Source organism: Rhinopithecus roxellana, chromosome 4, assembly GCF_007565055.1.
Source record: "Rhinopithecus roxellana isolate Shanxi Qingling chromosome 4, ASM756505v1, whole genome shotgun sequence".
NCBI lineage: Eukaryota > Metazoa > Chordata > Mammalia > Primates > Cercopithecidae > Rhinopithecus > Rhinopithecus roxellana.
In genome coordinates, this window is record NC_044552.1 from 29,550,071 (window position 1) to 29,577,786 (window position 27,716).

The 27,716-nt window shown below is 44.1% G+C and overlaps 1 protein-coding gene across 4 annotated transcripts in view; it reads right to left on the reverse strand.

The window, feature by feature from the left end:
• Positions 1–4,860: 4,860 nt before the first annotated feature.
• The window catches only part of SLC26A8 (solute carrier family 26 member 8), an 83,573-nt gene continuing 60,717 nt past the window's right edge, over positions 4,861–27,716 (reverse strand). For 3 of the 4 annotated variants that reach the window (XM_010389671.2, XM_010389672.2, XM_030928421.1), the window contains 9 exons: positions 23,850–23,945; positions 22,315–22,421; positions 22,165–22,234; positions 21,033–21,125; positions 20,771–20,902; positions 16,096–16,461; positions 13,304–13,358; positions 13,019–13,203; positions 4,865–5,702 (listed from right to left, as the gene is read on the reverse strand). In XM_010389671.2, the coding sequence (XP_010387973.1) occupies positions 5,244–5,702; positions 13,019–13,203; positions 13,304–13,358; positions 16,096–16,461; positions 20,771–20,902; positions 21,033–21,125; positions 22,165–22,234; positions 22,315–22,421; positions 23,850–23,945 (1,563 nt within the window). In that variant the 3' untranslated portion in view covers positions 4,865–5,243. Of the gene's footprint in view, positions 5,703–13,018; positions 13,204–13,303; positions 13,359–16,095; positions 16,462–20,770; positions 20,903–21,032; positions 21,126–22,164; positions 22,235–22,314; positions 22,422–23,849; positions 23,946–27,716 lie in introns of all 4 variants that reach the window. The other variant, XM_010389670.2, reaches the window with a different exon arrangement.

Here is a 27,716-nt window from a genome sequence, read left to right on the forward strand (position 1 = left end):
CTAGATGCAATATAGTTGAGTCCTTGGACTTTGTGACATTTAACACATACAGAGACAGTTACCTGGGGTCACTTTATTTTTTGACAGTCTCTTTCAAACCTACTTTTTTGCAGTACTATGGAATCCACTTAGATACTCACATATGAAAATCATACCTCAACTGCCATTTACTGTAGAACACAAGCTGTTTTGAAGGAAAGTAATGAAAGTATTTGTGCTTCCAAGACATTCATACTTTCCAACTTATTCTTTACCCATTTTGCAGCCTTTAGAATTTTTCTCCAGTTTCTTATTAGAGAGGGAAAACCATGATGACCATGCTGTGAGAAGTGAGCTAACTAATCCAAACTATACCATTTGGTACAGTTTGAAATGGCTTAGAATTTCAGGTGATCTCCGTGTTGGAAGACTTAGCCTTTGAATTGTTAATCACTTTACCCTTTCTTTAGTGCTATACTATTTATAATGGGTTAATCAATGTTCCTTATTTGATTACTTTGGGAGGGGCTCGATGCTATGGGTTTATACCAGAGTATTTTTAAAAGACAGAGTATAGTCCAAGCATCTGGTTGGTCTTTCTGAGGTCATGCATCAAAGCCAATATTTAACCATTAATATGGTTTGGCTCTGTGTCCCCATCCAAATCTCATCTTGAACTGTAATCCGAATTGCAGTCGCCACATGGGAGGGACCTGGTGGGAGGTGATTGGACCGTGGGGGCAGTTTCCCCCATGCTGTTCTCGTGATAGTGAGTTTTCACGAGAGCTGATGGTTTTAAAAGTGTTTGGCAGCTCCCCTTTTGCTCTCTCCTGCCACCTTGTGAAGGAGGTGACTGCTTCCCCTTTGCCTTCCACCATAATTGTAAGTTTCCTGAGGCCTCCCCAGCCATGTGGAACTGTAAGTCAATTAAACGTCCTGGTATAGTTTGGCTGTGTTCCCACCAAATCTCAACTTTAATTGTATATCCCAGAATTCCCACGTGTTGTGGGAGGGACCCAGGGGGAGGTAATTGAATCATGGGGGCCGGTCTTTCCTGTGTTATTCTTGTGATAGTGAATAAGTCTTACAAGATCTGGTGGTTTTATCAGGGGTTACCACTTTTGCATTCTCCTCATTTTCTCTTGCCACCACCATGTAAGAAGTGCCTTTTGCCTCCTCCCATGATTCTGAAGTCTCCCAAGCCATGTGGAACTATAAGTTCAGTTAAACCTCTTTTTCTTCCCAGTCTCAGATATGTCTTTACCAGCAGCATGAAAACAGACTAATACAGTAAATTAGTACTAGTAGAGTGGGGTGCTGCTGAAAAGATACCTGAAAATGTTGAAGCGACTTTGGAACTGGGTAACAGGCAGAGGTTGGAACAGTTTGGAGGGCTCAGAAAAAGACAAGAAAATGTGGGAAAATTTGGAACTCCCTAGAGATTTGTTGAATGCTGCCCAACAAATGCTGATAGTGACATGAACAATAAGGTCCAGGCTGAGGTGGTCTCAGATGGAGATGAGGAACTTGTTGGGAACTAGAACAAAGGTGACTCTTGTTATGTTTTAACAAAGAGACTGGTGGCATTTTGCCCCTGCCCTAGAGATTTGTGGAACTTTGAACTTGACAGAGATGATTTAGGGTATCTGGCAGAAGAAATTTCTGAGCAGCAAAGCATTCAAGAGGTGACTTGGGTACTGTTAAAGGCATTCAGTTTTATAAAAGAAGCAGAGCATAAAAGTTCAGAAAATTTGCAGTCTGACAGTGTGATAGAAAAGAAAAACCAATTTTCTGGAGAGAAATCCAAGCTGGCAGCAGAAATTTGCATAAGTAGCAAGGAGCCTAATGTTAATCCCCAAGACCATGGGGAAAATGTCTCCAGGCCATGTCAGAGACCTTCACAGCAGCCCCTCCAATCACAGGCCTGGAGGCCCAGGAAGAAAATGTGGTTTCATGGGTCAGGCCTAGGTCCCTGTGCTATGCGCAGCCTAGAGACTTGGTGCCCTGTGTCCCAGCTGCCCTGGTCATGGCTGAAAGGGGCCAACAAAGAGCTTGGGCTATGGCTTCAGAGGGTGGAAGTCCCAAGCCTTGGCAGCTTCCACATGGTGTTGAGCCTGTGGGTGCACAGAAGTCAAGAATTGAGGTTTGGGAACCTCTGCCTGGATTTCAGAAGATGTATGGAAATGCCTGGATGCCCAGGCAAAAGATTGCTATAGGGGTAGGGCCCTCATGGAAAATCTCTGCTAGGGCAGTGCAGAAGGGAAATGTGGGATTGGAGCCCTCACACACAGTCTCTACTGGGGCACTGTCTAGTGGAGCTGTGAGAAGAGGGCCACCATCCCCCAGATCCCGGATTGGTAGATCCACTGACAGCTTGCACTGTGCACCTGGAAAAGCTGCAGACACTCAACACTAGTCCATGAATGCAGCCAGGAGGGAGGCTGTACCCTCCATAGCCACAGGGGTGGGGTTGCCCAAGACCATGGGAACCCACCTCTTGCATAACCTGGATGTGAGACCTGGAGTCAAAGGAGATAATTTTGGAGCTTTGAAATTTGACTGCCCCGCTGGATTTTGGGCTTGCATAGGCCCTGTACACCCTTCATTTTGGCCAATTTCTCCCATTTGGAATGGCTGTATTTACCTAATACCTGTACTCCCATTATATCTAGGAAGTAACTAGCTTGCTTTCGATTTTACAGGCTCATAGGGGGAAGGGACTTGCCTTGTCTCAGATGAGACTTTGGACTGTGGACTTTTGTGTTAATGCTGCAATGAGTTAAGACTTTGGGGGACTGTTGGTAAGCCATGATTTGTTTTGAAACTTGAGGACATGAGATTTAGAGGGGTCAGGGGTGGAATGGTTTGTTGGAGGCTGTGTCCCCATCAAATCTCAACTTTAATTATATCTCCCAGAATGCCCACGTGCTATGGGAGGGACCCAGGGGGAGGTAATTGAATCATGGGGGACGGTCTTTCCCATGCTATTCTCATGACAGTGAATAGTCTCACGAGATCTGATGGTTTTATCAGCGGTTTCCACTTTTGCTTCTTCCTATTTTCTCTTGCCGCCACCATGTAAGAAGTGCCTTTCACCTCCTGCCATGATTCTGAGGCCTCCCAAGCCATGTGGAACTGTAAGTTCAATTAAACCTTTTTCTTCCCAGTCTCAGATATGTCTTTATCGGTAGCATGAAAATGGTCCAATACACCTCCTTTTTTTTATAAATTACCTAGTCTCAGGTAGTATCTTTATAGCAGTGTGAAAACAGACTAATACAGCCTCGTTACAGTTGTAGCAGAAGGGACCCAAGTCTAGACTCTGCGACTTAATGGCACAAGTATCAGAAGCCATTGATTCTCTGTTTACAGACTTTACTCTAATGGATACATGGGACTAGAAGGGAACTGGAGTGAGAAGGCAGCAACCCGCAGAAAATGGGCTCTCTGTGCACTTCTTAGTCTCCTGTTATAAATATGAAATGTTTCCTTGGCTTTGGCAGATTTCTGTGCCTGTCCCTGCCATCCTGACAACTTATTCCCGGTTTGACATTTCTAGTTGAGCCCTTGGTATCATAGGCTCCATCTAGTTGTGCCCCAGATGTTCTTATCCATGGCCACTGCTCTTGGGTTCCCATTTGGTCCTGCTCTTCTAGCAATCATTGGAATTTACTTTAAGCCTAACTCCTACTCATCCTTCAGATCTCAAGTCATATGTCATTGCCTTAGGAAGAACTTCCTTGAGACTCAAGACTAGATCAGGTCCTCTTGATACATGCCCCAAGAGTTTCTTGTGTTTCACCTTCACAATTTGTAATTTATTACTTTTCACAACTTGTAATTATTTTTGTCATCTGTTCTATACCCATCCTGTATCTTCAGCACCTGGGACAGTGCTTAGCACAGAGTAGGCCTTCAATAAATGTGTTCAGTAAACATGAAACAATGAAGCTTGTGACTTTGGCCCGTACCTCTTTTTGTATTTACAAGGTCATGTTGCACATTATATCTCAGTTTTATGCATGTATAAATTAGGATAATATTATTTTACCTACCTCACAGTTCAAGATGCTACGCATGTAGCAGATGCTTAACAAAATGCTTCTACAATGGGTGAATGCATATGCTATCTTTATGATAAAAGAAATCTATATTTTAACTAAGATTTATTTCACTTAACAAGATAAATGGAGTACCCAAGCAGGAGGAGTCATGTTTTTTGAGCTGGAAATAAAATTCAGGATTTCATATACCTTTGTCCAGGGGTCTATATTTTTCTTCTAGTCATACTTTAATACTAGACATATTTTAAATGGGGAAGGGGGAAATTTTTTGAATGGATTTGGACAAAACTAGTAATGACTGACTTTTCCAACTTCTAGGCTGGTTGTGGCTGTCACAGATTTTAACTCCTCAGTGCACCAAGAGTACAGATTCCAAATTGCCTATATCTTAAAAACTTGTAAGAAAGAAGCAATGGTGAATGTGAATCTGAACCCCAGGGAGAGTTCCAGAAAGGGAACTCATAAAGGGAATTCCCATCAGTTGGTACAGCTAATTGGCCTTATGAAACCAGTGGCAGGATAAGATCTTGACCTCTGAGAATGACAGCAAAAGTGCTCTCAGCTTAGCAGGACCGTGTACTACGAGTCTCACAGGCTGGCTTGCTTTTGACCTGGATTAACCTACCTGTTTTCCCCATTTCCCCTATCAGTAAAGGGAAGATACCTTGCATGTAAAATACAAATGCTACTTCATTTTTTTTTCTCTTGTTCATCTCTTCTCCACCATGTCCACTCCCTTCTGGGATCCCTCCCATTTGACATTTCCTTCAGGATACAGAATACAGAGAAGGGAGAAGGTGCAGGAAGGATCCAAATGTTACTAGAGCTATACATTTTATTTGAGCTTCATCTCTTTGGAGAAAGGGGAACAGGGATGAGAGGATTAAGTTAGAGATGGTCTGGCACAAAGCCCGGAGATGTGGGGTGTGTGAAGAAGGAAATTCATGACTAGAATATATGCTGAAGGTGAAATGAGGGGAGCCTGGATAGGGAATTAAGAGATAATTGTTGGCATTTAGTAATGTGATCTGGGAGTGTGATCCCAGTGCAGAACAAAGAAGAAGGCCGGCAGGTGGTAGGAGTCACAGTCAGGAAGGAAGTACTGCTAGTTCATATCCAATCTAGGTCTCTGGACAATTGACCCCTTTTGGGTAGGAGGATTTGCCAGGATTATCCGACCCCTTATTTCCAGTTCATCTCCTAGACATCTTCATTGCTGTTGCCCTCCGGTGAGTATGAGTCCATAGGATGGCGTCTTCTCTCCACTGACCATGTCTGAGGCTGAGTCTGAGACTGGGTGGAAGCCATACGTGGATGATACATAGGCCAGTAATGCTGCTGAGGGAAAGTGTGAGCTCTTGGCCTAGATTTGGGGTCAGGCTCCATCTCGGGCTCAGTCTCAGGCTGAGGCTCCATCTCGTTCTCGGTCTCGGTCTCAGTCTCAGCCCTGGGCTCCATTTCAGGCTCCAGCTCTGACTCAGGCTCCAGTTCCCGATCCAGGTCTAGGTCTAGACCCAGCCCACCCTCTTGTTCTGACTCCAGTTCCAAATCCAACTCCGACTCCTCTTCTATAGGCTGTTGGATCTTGGTGAAGCCTGGACTTACATTTTTTTGACTTCTTAGAAAACTGCTGCTCATTTTATATGTTGAGTTGTCATTCTGAAATACAAGTAGGTAGGTTAAAATTTCTAATTAAATTTAACTTTCTGCTGAACGCAGTGGCTCATACCTTTAATCCCAGCACTTTGGGAGGCTGGGGCAGGAGAATCACTTTAGCCCAGGAGTTCAAGGTCAGCCTGGGCAACATAGTGAAACTTCTATCTTTACAAATAATAATAATAATAATTTTAAAAACTAGCTGGGCATGATGGCACATGCCTGTAGTTCTGGCTACCCAGGAGGCTGAGGCAGGAGGATCGCTTGAGGCCAAGACTGCAGTGAGCTGTGTTTGCATCACTGCATTCCAGCCTGAGCAACAGAGTGAGACTTTGTCGCAAAAAACAAACAAACAAAACCCAGACTTTTCATCTTTGAGCAGTCAAGGAATTTAGAATACAATAGGACTTAAGGTACCAGAACCATGGGTTCCTTGCAGAGTAGAAAATATTTCTTGCCTAAGTCTACTTTTCTTTCTATTATTGTTATTAATTTTGACACAGAATCTTGCTCTGTTGCCCAGACTGGAGTGCAGTGGCATGATCTTGACTCACTGCAACCTCTACTTCCTGAATTCAAGTGATTCTCTTGCCTCAGCCTCCCAGGTAGTTGGGACTACAGATATGCACCACCATGACTGGCTAATTTTTATATTTTTAGTAGAGACAGGGTTTCACCATGTTGGCCAGGCTGGTCTTGAACTCCTGAACTCAAGTGATCTGCCCGTCTCAGCCTCCCAAAGTGCTGGGATTACGGGCATGAGCCACTGCACCCAGCCTTTATTTATTTTTTATTAAAAATTTTTAAAAATTTTTCTTCAAAATGCCAATGATATCATCCATAAATCTGCTTTTCATCTTCCTTCTAACCTCTGGTTTCTCAGTTACTCACTATTCTTCAGACTCAATCAATTTCCAACTTAGAATTTCTCTGGCTTTTCTAGCTAGACAGGATTTCAGAGCAACCATTTAAAACAGCAATGGACTTAACAACATTCTGAAACATCTTGTCTTCTTGATCTTACTTGTCTTGCCAACCCCCAGTGCAATCCTTGACAGGGCATATAAGGCTGTGTGTGACCTGGCCTCTTGCCATTCTTCTTTAGCTTTATTCCAGCTGTGGTCCCCGCCCTTTGCTCTCACCATAAAGTTACCCAGAGTTGCCTGACTACTGCTCAGCTTTGTGCATGCCGCTCCTTTTGCCTGACTTGTCCTCCTCCAACTTGTCCACATGCACTTAATCATCACCCCAGATTCAGAGCTAAGATGACCAGGCAGGACCATAGCTTCTTTTGTGTTCCAGCTACACCTCATTCACACTTTCATCATAGTACTAGTAATGTATTGCTTTATTTATTTACAAACCTACTCTTTACTAGACTCTAAGCTTGTGATATATGACAGGGCCTGGTTCTTGATATCCCCAGTAGCAGACACTAAGCTTGTCACATAGCAGGCACCCATAGGCCTTGCATAAGCCTTGAATCAGCCTGTATAGCACCATTCCTCCAAATTAATCACTTCACCTTTCCTGAAACATTTTCTTCTCAACCACCATATGACACTCTTCGGCTTTTCCTCGTTCCTTCCTGGTTGCTGCTTCTTCGTCTCTCTGCTGTCTCCTCTACTTCTACTGGACTTCTAGATGTTGGTATGCCCCAGCGCTTGATCCTGGGACCTTTCTCTTCTCTATCTATGCTCTCTCCGTAGGGACTTTTATTTTGGGCCTATAATTTTCGTTACCATCTGTATGCTGATGCTGATGATTCTTTAATTATAACCCTTCCCTGATCTGCAGGTTCATATATTCACTTCCATTCTTGACATCTCCATTTGAATGTTTAATAGGCAACCTTTTTTTTTTTTTTTTTTTTTTTTTTTTTGAGTATTGTTCTGTTGCCTAGGCTGGAATACAGTGGCATGATCTTGGCTCGCTGCAACCTCTGCCTCCCAGGTTCAAGTGATTCTCCTGCCTCAGGCTCTCAAGTAGCTGGAATGACAGGCGTGCACCACCACACCTAACTAATTTTTGTATTTTTAGTCGAGAAGAGGATTCACCACATTGGCCAGGCTAATCTCGAACTCCTGGCCTCAAGGGATCCACCTGCCTCGCCTCCCAAAGTGCTGGGATTACAGGCGTGAGGCCACACCCGGCCCAGGCATTTTGAATTCAATACACATGAAATAGAACTTGCTACTCTCCTAATCTTCCCTATCTTAAATAGCAGAAAACAATTGACATATTCAATACCAAGTCTTAATATAAGAATGTTAGTACATTAGGAAAATACTTTTTTAAAACATAGTAGATAATGTCCATCTTTTTTATTTTTTTTGGCCGGGTCTTACTCTGTCATCCAGACTGGAGTGCAGTGGCAAAATCAAAGCTCACTGTGACCTTAAACTACTGGGCTCAAGCAATCCTCCTGCCTCAAGCTCCCAAGTAGCTAGGATTACAGGTATGTACCATCATACCTGGCTGATTTTTAATTAATTAATTTTTTTTTTCAAGATAGCGTCTCACTGTGTTGTCCAGGTTGCTCTGAAATTCCTGGCCTCAAGTGATTCTTCTGCCTCAGTCTCCCAAAGTGCTGGCATTACAGGCATGAGTCACTATGCCTAGCTGATATGTCCATCTTAAACCAGCTGTCACCACTAGTCTTTTATTTTTTAACTTTTTTTGAGACAGGGTCTCACTCTGTCGTCCAGGCTGGAGTGCAGTGGCACGATCTCAGCCCACTGCAACCTCCGCTTCCTGGGTTAAAGTGATTCTCGTGCCTTGGCCTCCTGAGTAGCTGGGGTTATAGGCGCGTACCACCACGCCCAGTTAATTTTTTTGTATTTTTAATAGAGACGGGGTTTTGCCATGTTGGCCAGGCTGGTCTCAAACTCCTGGCCTCAAGTGATCCCGCCTGCTTTGGCATCTCAAAGTGCTAGGATTGCAGGCGTGAGCCATCCACACCTGGCCACCACTAATCTTAATAGAGACACGCAAGAATCCTCATTAAATTCAGGAGTAAGACAAGATTCATCATTATGACTTAAATTGTTCTGAGAGGTTTAGTTAGTGCAATAATACATGATATTGAAATAAGAATTCTAATCATTGGAACATAAGAGATTAGTATTATTTTTAGAAAATATTTTCCTATTTGGAAAACCCAAAGGAATTAATAGTGAAACCTCTTAGGAATAGTAAAATGATTCACAAAGGTAGCCAAATAATTTAATAAAAACCAATGAGTTTTCTATATGTTAGCAATTACCAGTTAGAAAATATAATGGAAATGGCCAGGTGTGGTGGCTCATGCCTGTAATCCCAGCACTTTGGGAGGTGGAGGTGGGTGGATTGCTTGAGCCGAGGAGTTGAAGACCAGCCTGGGCAACATGGCAAAACCCCATCTCTGTGAAAAATATAAATATTAGCTGGGCATAGTGGTGTGCGTCTGTACTCCCAAATACTCAGGAGGTTGAGGTTGGAGGATTGCTTGAGTCTGAGAGGCCGAGGCTGCGGTGCACTGTGATCATGCCACTGCACTTCAGCCTGGGTGACAGAGTGACACCCTGTCTCAAAAAAACAAAAAAGTAAAACGTATAAAGTATCTAGGATTTTCCTATGTGAAGAAAGTCACAAAACCTTACCATGAATGAAACATTTAAGAAGACAGCAAATGTAGAGACAGTTTATGTTTCTGGATAAGAAGAATGAATACTATAAAGATATAAATTCTCAAGTGATTTTATATTTTTAATACAACTCTAATGATTATTTCAATAAGATTTGTTTTTGTGGGGTGGAGACCTGACAAAAGATTCAAACATTGGTTTGGAAGAATAAATTGGTGAGAATGACTTAGCAAATTTTGAAATAGAACACTGATGACATAGGACTTCTTAACCAAATGTTAAAGTGTATTATACAGTAATAGCAATAAAAACAGTGTGATAGCCAGGTGTGGTGGCTCACATCTGTAATCCCAGGATTTTGGGAGGCTGAGGTGGGCAGATCACCTGAGGTCAGGAGTTTGAGACCAGCCTGGGCAGCATGGTGAAACCTTGTCTCTACTAAAAATACAAAAATTAGCCAGGTGTGGTGGTGCACGCCTGTAATCCCAGCTACTCAGGAGGCTGAGGCAGGAGAATCACTTGAACCTGGAAGGTGGAGGTTGCAGTGAGCCGAGATCCACACTGCATTCCAGATTGGGCGACAGAGTGAGACTGTCTCAAAAAAAAAACAACAACAAAAACAAAAAACACTGTGATACTGAACCTATACAGAACAATGAAATCCACAACTAAGCTAGAAATACAGTTTAGTTTTCATAAGAATATAATATTTTATGAAAATAACGTATCAGTAGGGGAAAGAAGGCTTATTCAATAGATAGTTGGATGGTGCTATGATTTGCATGTGTGACTTCCAAAATCCATGTTGAAACTTAATCCACATTGTGATGGTATTAAGAGGTGAGGCCTTTTGGGAGTGATTTTAAGTCATAAGGGCTCTGCCCTTGTGAATGGATTAGTGCCTTATAAAAGGGTTGGAGGGAGCTAGCATAGGCACTTTTGTCCTTCCACCTTCTGATACGTGAGGATGCTGCTGAGAGAAGATGGAACAAGCCTTCAGCAGACACTGAAACTGCCAGGACCTTGATCTTGGACTTCTCACATTCAGAACTGTGAGAAATAAATATCTACTAGGTACAAATTACCCAGTCTCAGATATTTTGTTATAGTAGCACTAATGAACTAAGATAGATGGTACATAGCCCAAAATAGTTAGATATATAGATAAAAAATGAAGATTAGGCCGGGCGCAGTGGCTCAAGCCTGTAATCCCAGCACTTTGGGAGGCCGAGACGGGCGGATCACGAGGTCAGGAGATCGAGACCATCCTGGCTAACACGGTGAAACCCCGTCTCTACTAAAAAAAAAAATACAAAAATCTAGCCGGGCGAGGTGGCTGGCGCCTGTAGTCCCAGCTACTCCGGAGGCTGAGGCAGGAGAATGGCGTAAACCCGGGAGGCGGAGCTTGCAGTGAGCTGAGATCCGGCCACTGCACTCCAGCCCGGGCGACAGAGCGAGACTCCGTCTCAAAAAAAAAAAAAAAAAAAAAAATGAAGATTAAGGCCAGGTGCAGTGGCTTACACCTGTAATCCCAGCACTTTGGGAGGCTGAGGCAGGTGGATCACAAGGTCAGGAGTTTGAGACCAGCCTGGCCAACATAGTGAAACCCCGTCTCTACTAAAAATACAAAAATTAGCGGGGTGTGGTGGCAGGCACCTGTAGTCCCAGCTACCTGGGAGCCTGAGGAGGGAGAATCGCTTGAACCCGGGAGGCAGAGGTTGCAGTGAGCCGAGACCACGCCATTGCACTCCAGCCTGGGTGACGGAGTGAGGCTCTGTCTCAAAAATAAAAAAATGAAGATTACCCTCTAATACCTGTACACTGAAATACATTCTATTTACATTAAAGAGTATAACATATAAAAAATAAAAACATAAAAATCTAGAAAATATGTCTTATTTACTTTCTAAGTGGGAACGACTTTCTAAATAAAAAGTAAATGTAAATAAGAAAAGGAAATATTAATCGATATGACTAAATATGTAAAAACAAATATGTTGAGTATCATAATTATAAATAAAAAATAGAGAAACTTCCATTTATAATAAAAGCAGATGGCATAATTCAAACCAATTAATTAGTTAATAATTATTACTAATTATTAGTTATACTAATTAGTTATTACTAATTAACTATTAACTAGTTGTTTTTTATTAACTACCAGTTAACTAGTTGTGTGTGTGTTTGTTGTTGTTGTTTTGTTCTGTTTTGTTCTGTTTTTAGACAGAGTCTTGCTCTGTCACCCAGGCTGGAGTGCAGTGGCATGATCTCGGCTCACTGCAACCTCTGCCTCCTGGGTTCAAGCGATTCTCCTGACTCAGTCTCCGAAGTAGCTGGGACTACAGGTGCGTGCCACCTCACCCGGCTAATTGTTTTGCATTTTTAGTAGAGACAGGGTTTCACCATGTTGGCCAGGCTGGTTTTGAACTCCTGACCTCAAGTGATCCGCCTGTCTCGGCCTCCCAAAGTGCTGGGATAACAGGTGCATGCCACCACGCCTGGCTAATTTTTTTGTGTTTTTAGTAGAGATGGGGTTCACCATGTTAGCCAGGATGGTCTTGATCTCCTGACCTAGTGATTCGCCCATGTTGGCCTACCAAAGTGCTGGGATCACAGGTGTGAGCCACCATGCCTGGTCCTTGTTTCAGATGTGGTATGTCATTTCATCAACTAGGCTTTGTTTAATAATTTCTAGTCATTAGATAATATTAGATAATATTTTAGTGCCCGTCTGTTTTAATTTCCTTTTTTTTTTTTTTTTGGAAACCTTTAACCTACACAGGTACTGATTTGAAAATGCTGAAGTGGGCCCAGATCTCAGTATTTTTTTATTTTTTTAGACAGAGTCTCACTCTGTTGCCCAGGCTGGAGTGCAATGGCATGATCTCGGCTCACTGCAACCTCCGCCTCCCGGGTTCAAGCAATTCTCCTGCCTCAACCTCCCAAACAGCTGGGATTATAGGCGCCTGCCACCATGCCTGGCTAATTTTTGTAGTTCTAGCAGAGATAGGGTTTCACATTGTTGGCTAAGATGGTCTTGAACTCCTGACCTTGTGATCCACCCACCTTGGCCTCCCATAGTGCTAGGATTACAGGCGTGAGCCACTGCACCCAGCCAGGTCTCTGTATTAATAAAAGGCTGAAAATTCAGACTTATATATTATTCTCCTTTGCATTTGATCAGGTTGAGTAAATCTCATATTACAGTGTGAAGGTAATAAAGCTGAGGTATTAGACAAAATTAGAGATCTGAATCTCTGCTAGTTCATTAGTGTAATTATTAATCTCAAGAGTGGGTGGGGTGGGGAGGAATTCTAAAGGTGTAGCTAAGGGAGATATTTAAAATATTTAGCAACTGGTAATAGACACTAACCAAGAATGCTGTAGAAGGATCCTTGAGGTCTATGCTGGGTTGGGCAAACCTTCTCTTCAGTTAGGGAAATTTCTTGAATGGAACCCCGATGCCATGACGGTGGGGACACTTGGCTGCTCAGATCCACTGCTATTTACCAAGTGGTAAGGGAGCATTTCAACATCTCAGATTCTGGTACAGCCATACTAAATACCTTTCCTGGACATTATTAATCTATCTGATCAAGTATCCTGACTCCCAGCCCCCACCCACCCCTCACCCATCCCCCCTGCCAACCTCAATCCCTTCCCCCAACCCCATGCTTTGTCTGTTTGTCCGACCTTCTCTGTTTCTGAGTAGGTTTCCCGTATCACTGTCTCAGATTCATCGATGCTTAATTCGGAGGAGTCTATAACCTTCCTTGACAAGGCAAACAGCACGGCGTCGTGAACGCTGAGGAACAGCTGGGTCTTGGTGATGCCAACGTCAAAGAAATCATTCCTCTCAAATGCCCTGACTATGGAAGCTACAAACCAAACCCAGAACACACACAATGTCAGATAGGTGGGGAGCAGAGGGCCCAGGATACAAAACAGCCCTCTCATAGGGTGAAGAAGGATACTCACAGTGACACCCTGCAATGAGTATCAAAATGTTGGCATTTTGAAAGGCATTGCATATCTGCAGGGAGAGAGAAAATCAGTATAAGAAAGCTTTGTCTGAGCTGAGATCGTGCCACTGCACTCCATTTTTGAAGTTCACTTCAAAGCAAATCAATATTGACCTTAGTACTTAACACTGAGTAGACACTAACCCTGAGCACTAAGTTAAAGTGTCAAAAGAAACAAACTCTGCTTCTTTCACTACCAAGAGGAAACGAAGTCATTCTTGATCATATGGCAAATCACAAAGTCATTTGCCAAAGGGCAACAACAGACTCTAAATGACAAACGCTGGAAAAGGAAAGTCCCATGAATTAGGAAGAAGTTTAATCTGAGTGGTTGTCTCCAATAAGAATGGATTGACGGGTAAGCCAGGCACGGTGGCTCATGCCTGTAATCCCAACACTTTGGGAGGCCAAGACAAGTGGATCATGAGGTCAGGAGTTCGAGACCAGCCTGGCCAATATGGTGAAACCCCATCTCTACTAAAACTACAAGAATTATCCGGGTGTGGTGGTGCGTGCCTGTAGTCCCAGCTACTCGGGAGACTGAGGCAGAAGAATCACTTGAACCCAGGAAGCGGAAATTGCAGTGAGCCGAGATCATGCCACTGCACTCCAGCCTAGGCGACAGAGTGAGACGCCATCTCAAAAAAAAGAAAAAAAAAAAAAAGGAATGGACTGATGGATTTTTCTTAGGTTCTGGTTTTCAATTATAAAGTAAATAGAATGATTTCTTCCAGTAAGGTAGTATACACAATTACAAAGGAAATGAAGAAACCTGCATTTTAGAGTGCAAAAGTACACCATGAATCTCTGAAGGCTGAAAGCTAAAGGTGTCTAACATTGTCTCCATGTTGGGGATGAACAGAAAGTCATCAACATGGGTCAGGTGTGGGAGGGTGCTGCCAAGGACCAGAACATATGGTGCCTCTACAAAAGGAGGAGGAGCAAGGGAGACAATGGCACAACTATACCATGGAACAGAAAAAAGGTATGATATAAAGTCAGATGCTGAAAGTTTCAATGTTGGACAGGCCACTTATGAGCTGTGAGCCTCAGGCTCTTAGGGGAAAGTATGGCCTGTCTCTCAAGGCAGGTGTGAAAATTACATGAGATAGTGTATATACATGTGCCCAACTCGGTCTGGCACATAGTAGACAGCAACGTGGGTTGAATAAAATCTAAAGTAACAACTACAGCCCAAGACCAGAAGGGGAGAACATAGCCCAGTAGAATAATCTAAGATGGAAAAGCCCAAATAACAAGAGATTATCGAAGTATAATTGAGTCAGAAAACAGAGTTGAAAAATAAAAGGATCTCATGCATGGAAAAGCTCTTAATCTCTTCCAAACCTCTCATTTTGTAGATAAGGAAACCGAGACCCAGTTCAATCTAGTAACTTGCCTCGGGTCAGATGGACAGTGAGTCAAGACAGAGCATACATCCCAGACTGCAAACCAGAGTTCTTTCTGCTATGAAAAGCTTCCTTTTGCCCCAGACCAAAGAGAAGCTGGACTCACTTAAGAGGCAGTCATATTCCCTTAGGAGTAAGAAAATATGACAAAATAGGATCTGAGGATAAAAGAAGGAAAACCATCCAAAGGCACAAATCTCAAAAGAAGCACTCAAACACCATTAGTGTTCAGGATGTTCAAACCTGCGCCATCACCAAGAGGGAAAGAGAGTGCTGCAAACTGAGATAAGCTGGCTAAAAAAGGACTATTATACTTATGAGGCATTAAACAATGACATCAATATGGTTAGCTGTGCACCTAAACTGTCTGTACCATATAGGAGGGAGAGAAAAGAGAACTGCCAGAGAAACCCAAGAGTAGAAAAGAAGTCAGGACCAGGGTCACAGCTTTTGAAGGCAAAATCATCCCTGTCCTTTTCACCTGAAGATGTGTGGGTGTGGAAGGAAGTGGGGAAGACCCTGCAGGTACTGGACAGGCAGCCCCAAGTTTGAGGTGTCATTTCATCCCACCCTCTTCAAACTCGAGTACAACACAGCCCAGTGCCTTTTACAGTGCTGGCTCAGAGCAGCTGAACCGTGGAGAATTCCTGGTGAGCTGCTTTTTTTATGAAGCATTCAGACCTACACCTTGAAGAGATTTGCAGCTGACTCCCAGGATGTTCTGGGAGTTACTAGGTGTGGCACAGACTGCTGTTTCAATGAAGTTCAGAGCGTCCTGTTTTTCATTTCTTGAGAAATAATAATGTTCTGTGCTTACCAAACCAATTGCAGCTCAGTACATCAGAACTGGTTCATTTTAGGCTGGGCGTGGTGGCTCACGCCTGTAATCCCAGAACTTTGGTAGGCCAAGGCGGGCGGATCACTTGAGGTTAGGAGTTTCAGACCAGCCTGGCCAATGTGGTGAAACCCCGTCTCTACCAAAAATACAAAAATTAGCAGGACGTGGTGACACATGCCTGTAGTTCCAGCTACTCAGGAGGCTGACGCAGGAGAAACTCTTGAACCTGGGAGGCAGAGGTTGTAGTGAGCTGAGCTTGCGCCACTACAATCCAGCCTGGGCAACACAGGAAGGCTCTGTCTCAAAAAAAAAAAAAAAGGAATTGGTTCATTCTATTTTTATTTTGATTGACCTTATACTGCCTTCAGTGTCCAAGATTCTGGTGGCCTAGCAGTCACATAACAGCTGATCAATGACTAACAGAATTCAATCAGGATCAGGGTGGGGTTGGGATGGTAGGAGGGGGATCAGAGCTCCTGCCAAGGCCTCCCCAGTACTTACCTGTCTTAATACGACTAACCCCCGTGAATCCACATAGTGTACCATGGAGAAATCCAGGATGATGGTGTGGACACTGGGCAGTAGAGACGCATCTGAGTAAGGGATGAGTGATCTCCTTCCCTGGCTTTCTGCCACATCAGGCAGTCCTGGTGAGCTGTTTCTTGATGAGTTAGGAAGCCAAACTTTCTCCACCGCCTCATATTGTTGCCCTTGATTCTTCTGAGACATGGATGATACCGTGTATGGCACTTGGTCTTCAGATGCAGTTTGGCTTGTGTTCATGCTCTCAAAATGTGAGCAGTGAATCAGGTTAACAGAGGATGCATCGGGATCCAGTTTATTTTCAAATCGCTCTGTGTAAAGAATCTGGGATGACAGAGTTAAGGGAGGGCTGTGGTAAGACACCAACAAGGGCCGGAAGGACTTGCAACGATGCTATTTCTTGTCTCTGCCAGCTCATGTCCCTCTCTCATGAAACTTCTCCTGAGAGTAGGTACTGTACATTTTTTACTTGGATATCTGTCACTTCAAGCTCACAACTGAAGCCACCGCAGTCATCTTTCCTCATCTTCACCACCCACGACACCCCCCTCCCAACTTCTGATGTTCATCACTGTCCCAGTGAGTCAGACTTAAAACATCTTTGTTTTACTGCTTTACCTCATCCTAGTTAGTCTAGTTTTAGTCCTAGTTAGTCTCCAGTGCCTACTAATACTTTGTGTGAAGTATTTTTTCCCCATCAGTCCCTCATCTCAGCATCCCCTTCCTTTATCAGTGCAACAGTCTCCTTTCAGACTTCCTTAAGAAGACAAAAAGCACTTGAAGCCTGGGTGCGATGGCTCAAGCCTATAATTCTAGCACTTTGGAAGGTCGAAGCAGGTGGATCCCTTGAGCTCAGCAGTTCGAAACCACCCTGGGCAACATGGCAAAAACCTATCTCTACAAAAAATACAAAAAAAAAAAAAAAAAAAAAAAAAAATGCTGGGTGTGTTGGTGAGCCTGTAGTCCCACCTGCTGGGGAGGCTGAGGTGGGAGGATTGCTTGAGCCTGGGAGGTGAAGGTTGCAGTGAGCCAAGATTGCACCAATGCACACTCCAGCCTGGGTGACGGAGTGAGACCCTGTTGTGCCCTGCCCCCCACACCCGCCAAAAAAAAAAAAAAAAAGAAAGCTGGCACACGCCTGTTGTCCCAGGTACTCGGGAGGCTGAGGTGAGAGGATTGCTTGAGCCTCGGAGGTCAAGGCTGCAGTGAGCTGTGACCACACCACTACACTCCAGACTGAGCAACAGAGCAAGACCTTATTTCCAAAAAAAAAAAAAAAATTACATGAGCAAGGCTGTCTTTACCACTGCATCAATCTCCTAAAGGCCCAGACTGCCTGCTATAGCTTAAGGACAGTACCAAGGACCAGGAACACAATGATATGCAGGATGAAAATGTGGACTCTGCATTTACAGGAACCAGACTCTACCTGGCAGTGTGCACATGTTCATTAAAGGGATAAGTAAGGCCAGGCGTGGTGGCTCACGCCTGTAATCCCAGAACTTTGGGAGGCCGAGGTGGGTGGATCATCTAAGGTCAGGAGTTCGAGACCAGCCTGACCAACATAGCGAAACCCTATCTCTACTAAAAATACAAAATTAGCCGGGCGTGGTGATGCATGCCTGTAATCCCAGCTACTTAGGAGGCTGAGGCAGGAGAATCGCTTGAACCCAGAAGGCAGAGGTTGCAGTGAGCTGAAATTGTGTCATTACACTCCAGCTGGGCAACAAGAGTGACACTCCATCTCAAAAAAAAAAAAAAAAAAAAAATGCTGGGGGGTGGTTGGGTGGCTCATGTCTGTAAGCCAAGCACTGTGGGAGGCCAAGGCAGGCAGATCACCTGAGGCTGGGGGTTCAAGATCAGCCTGACCAACATGGAGAAACCACATCTCTATTAAAAATACAAAATTAGCTGGGTGGGGTGGTGAATGGCTGTAATCCCAGCTACTTGGGAGGCTGAGGCAGGAAAATTGCTTGAACCCAGGAAGTGGAGTTTGTGGTGAGCCAAGGTCGCGCCATCACACTCCAGCCTGGGTAACAAGAGCAAAACTCCGTCTCACAAAAAAATGGTAAGTAAGAATATATATGGACGAGAACTATAAGGCACATGGAATAATGAGAAGAATTCCTTTGCTAGAGTGTTGTAATTCTGGGCGATGTTTCTATTTTTTTTTTTTTTATGTTATTCTAACAATGTTTCTTGTTAAATAAATTTTTAAAATTTAAAGCTAAAAACAATAGGAGGTAGTATATATTGTATAGCAGAAAAGAAAAGAAAAGTGGTGTGGATAGATGCTAATGCTGCAGTTTGCAGTTCAAAGGAGAGAGCTGTTCCCAAGGTCACTGGGGCCAGGCATTTGGGGAACAGGCCAGGGTTGGTTCAGTGGCGGGAGATGCGAGCTCCTCTAGGCAGAGGGAATTCTCTGAGAGCCACCATTTTTTTGTTTGTTTGTTTTGTTTTTGAGACAGAGTTTTGCTCTTGTCGCCCAGGCTGGAGTGCAATGGCACAGATTCTGGCTCACTGAACTTCCGCCTCCTGGGTTCAAGCAATTCTCCTGCCTCAGACTCTGGAGTAGCTGGGATTACAGGCATGGGCCACCACGCCCGGCTAATTTTGTATTTTTAGTAGAGACAGGGTTTCACCATGTTGGCCAGGCTAGTTTCGAACTCCTGACCTCAGGTGATCCGCCTGCCTTGGCCTCCCAAAGTTCTGGGATTATGGGCGTGAGCCACCATGCCCGGCCGTCTGAGATCCTTCTTTTCTCTCCTTTATCTACTCTACATTTTTTTTTTTTTTTTTTTTTTTTTTTGAGACGGAGTCTTGCTCTGTCGCCCAGGCTGGAGTACAGTGGCGTGGCGCAGTCTCGGCTCACTGCAACCTCTGCCTCCTGGGTTCACGCCATTCTCCTGCCTCAGCCTCCTGAGTAGCTGGGACTATAGGTGCTCGCCATTACACCCGGCTAATTTTTTGTATTCTTTAGTAGAGACGGGGTTTCACTGTGTTAGCCAGGATGGTCTCGATCTCCTGACCTTGTAATCTGCCCGCCTCGGCCTCCCAAAGTGCTGGGATTACAGGCGTGAGCCACCGTGCCCGGCCTACTCTACATTCTTATCTTTCTTACAATCCCCTCATGTCTTACCTTCCTGACCTTACTTCCCAGGCTAAGCCTCTTATCCTAAGAGCCCCACATTTATTTCTACCTTGGTGTCTGTCCAAGCCTGTCCATGGAGTGGGAATCCTCTTTTTTTTTTCCTATCCCACATCAATCCAAAATTCTCTCATAAATTTCCCAGCATAGTCCGTTGCTACTATAAAGTTTTTCTGGCTTTTGAGCTTATGCCAGTCTCCCCTTACTTGAAGTTTTAAGAGCTGTTAGAATCTAGCCGGGTGCGGTGGCTCACACCTGTAATCCCAGCACTTTGGGAGGCCAAGGTGGGTGGATCTCCTGAGGTCTGGAGTTCAAGACCAGCCTGACCAATATGGTGAAACCCCATCTCTACTAAAAATACAAAATTAGCCAGGCGTGGTGGCACATACCTGTAATCCCAGCTACTCAAGACTGTTAGAATCTAAACATACAATTTAAAAGACAGCTATATGCTATATTGCATGATTCACTATGCTATTTTGTCAATTTTAAGATATACCACTATTATGGAAGAAAATAAACAAGCCAGGTGTGGTGGCTCACCTCTGTAATCCCAGCACTTTGGGAGGCTGAGGCGGGTGGATCGTCTGAGGTCAGGAGTTGGAGACTAGCCTGGCCAACATGGTGAAACCCCGTCTTAGTAGCTCAGTAGAACCTATGCTCCATTAGAATGTGTGGGAACAAGAGTGGATGCTCAGGGTTTTGCAAGCACCTGCGTGGCAGGTGGAGGTGTTTGTGTGTGTGTGTGTTGTGGGGGAGAATATAAATCTTTGTGTATAGAGAGAGCTGCCCCTCCGGAACGCGTGCTATACACTAGGTGATTGCCGAAATACCCAAAAGCTAGAAATGAGCAATCCTGCTCTGGGGGAAGGGACTACTTATACCAAGTCCAGGTTGGAAATAATGAACACTCTGTAATTCTCATCAGTGAAAATAACTTTCAAATGCTATAAAATTCCCTTCTGAAATAGCAGCCTGTGCTCATCCTCCCTGCTCCTTTCCCCCTATCTCCCATCATCATTTTCTTGGCCACAGGAAGACATCAGGAGACCCTGGCAGATCCTTGAGAAGTACAGCAACCTTGACCCTGCCCTAGTTGGAATCAGAAAACAATCTTTAAGTCACTTATTTTCAGAAATCTAAAGCTAGGCAGCTGAAAGCCAGGGAAATAGATACAGCTATTTCAGTCTCAACAGGCAAACTGTATTCTGGTCACTGGTCATCCAGTAGAAGTCGGAACACTTCCCACCTACTTTCATGGGAAAACCTGAACTTCAAGGGGGATCTTTGTGCCTTTATTTTTTTCCAGTCAAGCCGCCAAGGTGAGAGGAACCTTGTATCTTAATTTCTGAATTCTCCATGGTCCATCTAAAAGTCAAAATCCCTTAGTGGTTTTGACTTTTTTTTTTTTTTTTTAAAGAAATGACTAGTGTACTTCTTTATAAAGTATGGAGAAAAATACAGGAAAGAAAAGGCATTTCTAACCCTGGGCAGTGGCTGCAGATCATCACAGTTGCAGAAGCACCTGCAAATCTTTTCTCCCTGTAGGCTGGTGTCACTTGAATTAAACAAGCTGAAAATTTCTTCTTCTTTAAGAGGCACCCTTACCATGTCAACCTGAAAGACATGAGAGGTTTCATTCAGAGGGAGAATGGTGGAACAGAAGGTGAAAGAGTGGGAGAGGGATGCCAGTGCGGGGGGGCAGATGGGCAGGTCAAGAAAGAAAGGCGGGCAGGAGGGCAGTTACCTCTTTTAACAGCTTATGCTTTAGGTAGTAAACATTTACAAATGTAATTGAGCTGCAGCACTGGAAGATTTTCACCCCAGGAATGGTGATGATCTGCAAGACAAAATGTGAAGTTGAGGGAAATTTCTCAGTTCTTTTATGGAGCAAGAATAATATATCCTTAGAAGCTCCTAGAGTCTGTATTCTTCTTTTTTATTTTTTATTTTGCTTCTTTGAGACAGGGGCTCACTCTGTCACCCAGGCTGGAGTGCAATGGCGTGATCTTGGCTCACTGCAACTTCCACTTCTCGGGTTCAAGCAATTCTCCTGCCTCAGCCTCCTGAGTAGCTGGGATTACAGGCGCCTGCCGTCATGCCCTGCTAATTTTTCATTTTTAGTAGAGACGGGGTTTCACCATGTTAGCCACACTGGTCTCAAACGCCTGGCCTCCCAAAGTGCTGGAATTACAGGTATGAGCCAACGCACCTGGTCTGTATTCTTCTTTATTAGAGACAAAACCTAGAAAATTATTTCCTCTCATTTTCACCCTCTGCTTTTCCTGCTGTCTTCTTTCACCCTCCATTTCCTTACTCCTCTCTTTTTCTTGGCCAAACTCTCCTTAAAGTACATTTACAAATAATCTTTAACTGGCTGCAATACTATAAGAATTTAGCTACTTAAGAACCCGTCTTGGCCAGGCGTGGTGAGTCATGCCTGTAATCCTAGCACTCTGGAAGGCTGAAGCAAGCAGATTGCCTGAGCTCAGGAGTCCAAGACCAGCTTGGGCAACATGGTGAAACCCCATCTCTACTAAAATACAAAAAATTAGCGGGGTATGATGGGACATGCCTGTAATCCCAGCTACTGGGGATGCTGAGGCAGGAGAATTTCTTGAACCTGGGAGGTGGAGGTTGCAGTGAACCGAGATCGAGCCACTGCACTGTCCAGCTTGGGTGACAGAGCAAGACTCTGTCTCCAAAAAAAACAAAACCAAAGGACCCATCTCTACCAGTGTACATCACATCCCCCTCCTTTGTAAATGTGTATCTGCAGTGCAGGAAACAATGGCAAGGGATTTTGTAGAAAAACTGAGCATGAGGTGGGGCCCACCCTATCCCTTGGGCAGAGAAATGGGACCAATCTGGATTCTTACCTCCCGATAATCATTGACGCTTCTATAAATGTTGGTGTTAGGTATTTGACCCAGGAGAAGAATCTTAGCTCTGAAAGGAAATGCACTTGCCTTTAGGTCAGAGTTGCCTTACCTTGCCTTGTTAACCTCCTATTACCTGAGGCAAAGTACCTGTGTGAACGAACAGTGGTGATGAAGAAAGCAGAAACTACTGAGATAATTAGTCCAATGTCCAGTCCCAGGAAAATTGAAGATGAGAATGTCATCATCCAAAGAGCCTTATGGAAAAGGGAATGAGGGAAAAAGGAAGATCATGGAAACAAGTACAACTGAGAAAATGATCAGTCCTGTTTCTCAACTCACCTTTACCCTCTCCCTTACTACACCTGGGCTTTAGAGAAATATTCCACAGCCACATGAACTGGGGCCCTCAAGGATGCCTAGCAATTCTTTTATGCATCCCTGGTCGCCTCTGTCTTCAAATCTCTCTCAAAACTTCAATTTCCTCATGTGCAAAATAGTAATAATGTCTACCTTATAGGCTTTGTTGAGATTAGGAATACCATTTGCAAAACCAACTAGCATACTCACCAAATGGTAGTTGCTATTTTAAGACCTATAAGGGTTGTTGCAAATCTTTACCATCCTTTTCAAGTCCCTACCCCAGCACCTTCTCCATTACTTCATCTACACAGAAGAAAAATAGGCTGAAATTCCCTTAAATATCTACTTTCCTCACCACCTGCCACTTGTCAGTATCTGTACTCAACGTTTCCTTATTCTCTTCCATCCTGTTTGAAGTGTTATGCTTCCTTCTGGAATAGCAACTCTATCTGTGCAGTGTACACATCCCCTGTTAGCTCCTCAGGGATCTGGCTCCAAAAGTTACCCCCTTTTATATTTCTCTGCCTCTCCTGGGTCCTCCTCTCATCACATTCTATCCTCCACCTTTTATTTCTTGCTGTTTCCCCTTTCTGACCTCTTGTTTTGTGCTCCAGAGAGAAGCAGTGTGCTCCAGCAGTTATTCTGCCTGACAAGATACCTCCTTCTCTTGTTGGGATTGGAGACTCATATCCTAAAATGTATTTACATTAACTGGATTAAAAGTCATTCAAGGCTGGGTGCGGTGGCTCACGCCTGTAATCCCAGAACTTTGGGAGGCCGAGGCGGGCAGATCACAAGGTCCAGAGTTTGAGACCAGCCTGGTCAATATGGTGAAACCCTGTCTCTACTAAAAATACAAAAATTAACCAGGCGTGGTGGCAGGCGCCTGTAGTCCCAGCTACTCAGGAGGCTGAGGCAGGAGAATGGTGCAAACCCGGGAGGTGGAGCTTGCAGTGAGCTGAGATTGCGCCACTGCACTCCAGCCTGGGCGACAGAGCGAGACTCCGTCTCAAAACAAAACAAAACAAAACAAAAAAAGTCATTCAAATATGCAATGAATGACAAATCCTTTTTGCTAGATTTGGATGTAACTGTAGCCACTTAATCCCTTTCATTTAATTTTGCATAGTTGGAATGAGGTCTTCGTGTTTTCTTGCACCAACAACCTTGACTCTCCTTTGTAAAGCAAAACTGGAGTACTAGGCATCAAAGAGCTGTTTGTGTTCTTTAGGTCCATGGCAGATCTCTTTTGTTTGTTCTTGCTCCCTCTCTCCAACCTCCCTTCTGCCCTCCCCTTGCTCAACCAGGGCATCTACACTCACACAGTCATATTGGTCCTGCCTCCACAGACTGGGTAGGTTAGAAATGGTTTCAAGGTAGGGAACAACGTTGCTCAGAATAATACCAGCCAGCACAGCCTGAGGGGAAAAGATAAATCCTGGTTCATATTCCCTTTGGGGTGTAAAACTCATAAATCCCCACCACAGAATCACAAAATGTTAGCCTTGCCACTCTGAGATATTTTGCATTGATATTTTATATGAATACCATGTCTATGTTCCAACTCATTGTCCAATCAAATAAATTTTCTCTTCGTTTCTCTTTTCTCTTCCTTTTTGAGACAGGGTCTCGCTCTTGCCCAGGCTGGAGTACAGTGGCGTGCCATCATAGCTCACTGCAGCCTCAAACTCCTGGGCTCAAGACGTCCTCCCCACTCAACCTCCCAAGTAGCTGGGACTACAGGTGCATGCCATCACTCACGGCTAATTTTGTCTCTACATTTTTCTTTGCGCTCCTCCTTAATTTGCCAAAAACACAAGGCAAGTTCAGGCCAAGGTCAAGGCCTGACTGATTCAGCCAGGAAAGCTGACAATGGCCCCTTGTAGATTCAGATAGTTCATTACTCTCATAGACAGTGAGAGAAAGAGTAACTTGAGGAAAGCGAAAATCACCTCCTTAGCATTGAACAGGCCCTGCAGACGAAAACTTCTTATCTGAGCAATACAGAAGGGAGCAAAGACCACCTAATGACCATCCAACAGGCCATCCGGAGGCAAAACTCCTTATCTAGGAATTTAGAAGTAATCAAACTTCCCTAATATCTAAAATCGGCATGTGATTCCAGGCCTCTTTCAACTTTTGTAAGTAACAAAAATTTCTATACATCTCTGGAACACTGTGCTAAAACTCGTTTTACAACCCTAAGCTCCCGCCTTAAGGTCCACAAATGCTCCTAAGGAAAACTTCCACCACAGCGCACTCAGTCCTCTTGCTGAGGTGCCTCACTGCATCCTTTTGCAGTGTTCTTCCCTTCTAATAAACTTTCCTTTTTCTTTTTTTTTTCTTTTTTTTTTTTTTGAGGTGGAGTCTCGCTCTATCGCCCGGACTGGAGTGCAGTGGCCAGATCTCAGCTCACTGCAAGCTCTGCCTCCCGGGTTCACGCCATTCTCCTGCCTCAGCCTCCCAAGTAGCTGGGACTACAGGCGCCCGCCACCTCGCCCGGCTAGTTTTTGTATTTTTAGTAGAGACGGGGTTTCACCGTGTTAGCCAGGATGGTCTTGATCTCCTGACCTCGTGATCCGCCCGTCTCGGCCTCCCAAAGTGCTGGGATTACAGGCTTGAGCCACCGCGCCCGGCCTTAAACTTTCCTTTTTCAAACCTATACTATTGTCAGTCAATTCTTTTTCCCAACCCACAAGTCAACCACTCGCAGGGGCCAGGGCTCTGACATCTCACCAGGCATAGCTAAAGGTTATAGTCATCTATCCCCTGTTTCTGTGTTACTTTTGGTGTGTGGAACAAGACCCATGGGAGCTGGTGCCTTTGGCTACTTGGCCTTGCCTTGTCTGGTTTGCTTGACATATCTGTTATCTACATTATCTAGAAACCATTCTCAGATGGGATGATAAATTAAGAGAACTTACACTCACAGAAACTCTAAAACAATTCCAACTGGGCTTTTCTTCATGTTGAATCATAATATACTATAATGATTTCACTAATGAAATACCATTTTATCAAATTAAATGAGCAGATTTAAAATACTGATAGCCAAGTGTGATGGCTCATGCCTGTAATCCTAGCACTTTGTGAGGCTGAGGCAGGAGGATCACTTGAGCCCAGGAGTTTGAGACCAGCCTGGGTGACATAGTGAGATGCCATCTCTACAAAAAAAAAAAAAAAAAAAAAAAAAATTAACCAGGTGTGGTGGCATGCAACTATAGCCCCAGCTACTTGGGAGACTGAGGTGGGAGGATCACTTAAGCCTGGGAGATGGAGGTTGCAGTGAGCTGTGATCGTGCCGCTGCACTCCAGCCCAGTGAAGGAGCAAGACCCTGTCTCGAAAAAATAAAAGCATTGATAATACCCTTTATACATGGTTGTTGAGTATAATAGGGCAGTGCCCTTTGGGAAAATCACTTGACAATATATCCAGAAATGCTGATATGTTTTCACCCAAAATCTTTGTTTTACTTTTAGAAATTTATCCTAAATCTTGGCCAGACACAGTGGCTCATGTCTGTAATCCCAGCACTTTGGGAGTCTGAGGCAGGCGGATGTCTTGAAGCCAGGAGTTCCAGATCAATTTAGCCAATGTGGCAAAAACCTGTCTCTACTACAAATACAAAAATTAGCTGGGCATGGTGATACATGCTTGTAATCTCAGCTACTCAGGAGGCTGAGGCATGAGAATCACTTGAACCTGGGAGGCGGAGGTTGCAGTGAGCCAAGATCATACCACTGTACTCCAGCCTGGGTGACAGAGACTCTGTCTCAAAAAAAAAATCTTAAATCTAGAAAACTGTAGATGTGCCAGGTATGGTGGCTCATGCCTGTAATTCCAGCACTTTGGGAAGCCAAGGTGGGTGGATAATTTGAGGTCAGGAGTTCGAGACCAGCCTGGCCAACACAGTGAAACCTCGTCTCTACTAAAAAGACAAAAATTAGCCGGGCAGTAGTGGCATGCGCCTGTAATCCCAGCTACTGGGGAGGCCAAGGTAGGAGAATTCCTCAAGCCTGGGAGGCAAAGGTTGCAGTGAGCCGAGATTGGGCCACTGCTCTACAGTCTGGGCAAGAGAATGAGACCCTGTCTCAAAAAAAAAGGTAGACATACAAAATTACTCATTGTTATTTATAACAAAAATGTAGACAACCTAATTTTCCAATAATGTCAAATGTTATAGAATGAAGTATCATGCTATCTATTAAATAAAAACAAATATAAAATTGTACAGTCAGGTTACAACTATGCAAAGTGATATCCATTTATAGAAAATAATATTGGTTGGATAGATGCCAAAATGTTAATGGTGGTTTTATTTGTGATTGTGAATGACATTTTAATCTATTTTGCATTTTCTAAAGTTTTGAAAATGAGCATGTTTACTTTTATAATGGAAAGAAAGTTTCCTAAATATGAGAAAATGAAGATTTATGCGCATAAGGATATAAAAATTGTCAGGGCTTCAAAGTAGAATTTAACCTACTTTTAAGAAACATTTTTTGCTCACACCTGGCTGGGCGCGGTGGCTCACGCCTGTAATCCCAGCACTTTGGGAGGCCGAGGCGGGTGGAATCACCTGAGGTCGGGCGTTTGAGACCAGCCCGACCAATATGGAGAAACCCCATCTCTACTAAAAATACAAAAAAGTTAAATGGGTATGATGGCACATGCCTGTAATCCCAGCTACTCAGGAGGCTGAGGCAGAAGAATGGCTTGAATCTGGGAGGCGGAGGTTGCCATGAGCCAAGATTGCGCCATTGCACTCTGGCCTGGGCAACGAGAGTGAAACTTCAACTCAAAAAGAAAAGAAAAGAAACATTTTTGCTCACACCTGTAATCCCAGCACTTTGGGAGGCTGAGGTGGGTGGATCACCTGAGGTCAGGAGTTCAAGACCAGCCTGGCCAACATGGCGAAACCCCGTCTCTACTAAAAATGCAAAAATTAGCCAGGTGTGGTGGCAGGTGCCTGTAATCCCAGCTACTCCGGAGGCTGAGGTAGGAAAATCGCTTGAACCTGGGAGGCGGAGGTTGAAGTGAGCTGAGCTGAGATCATGCCACTGCACTCCAGCCTGGGCAACAGAGGGAGACTCCCATCTCAAAAAAAAAAAAAAAAAAAAAAAAGATTTTCTTGTGGTCATGAAATTCCTGTATTGGTTTAATTTCTTAGCCCTTTCCTAGCTGTCCT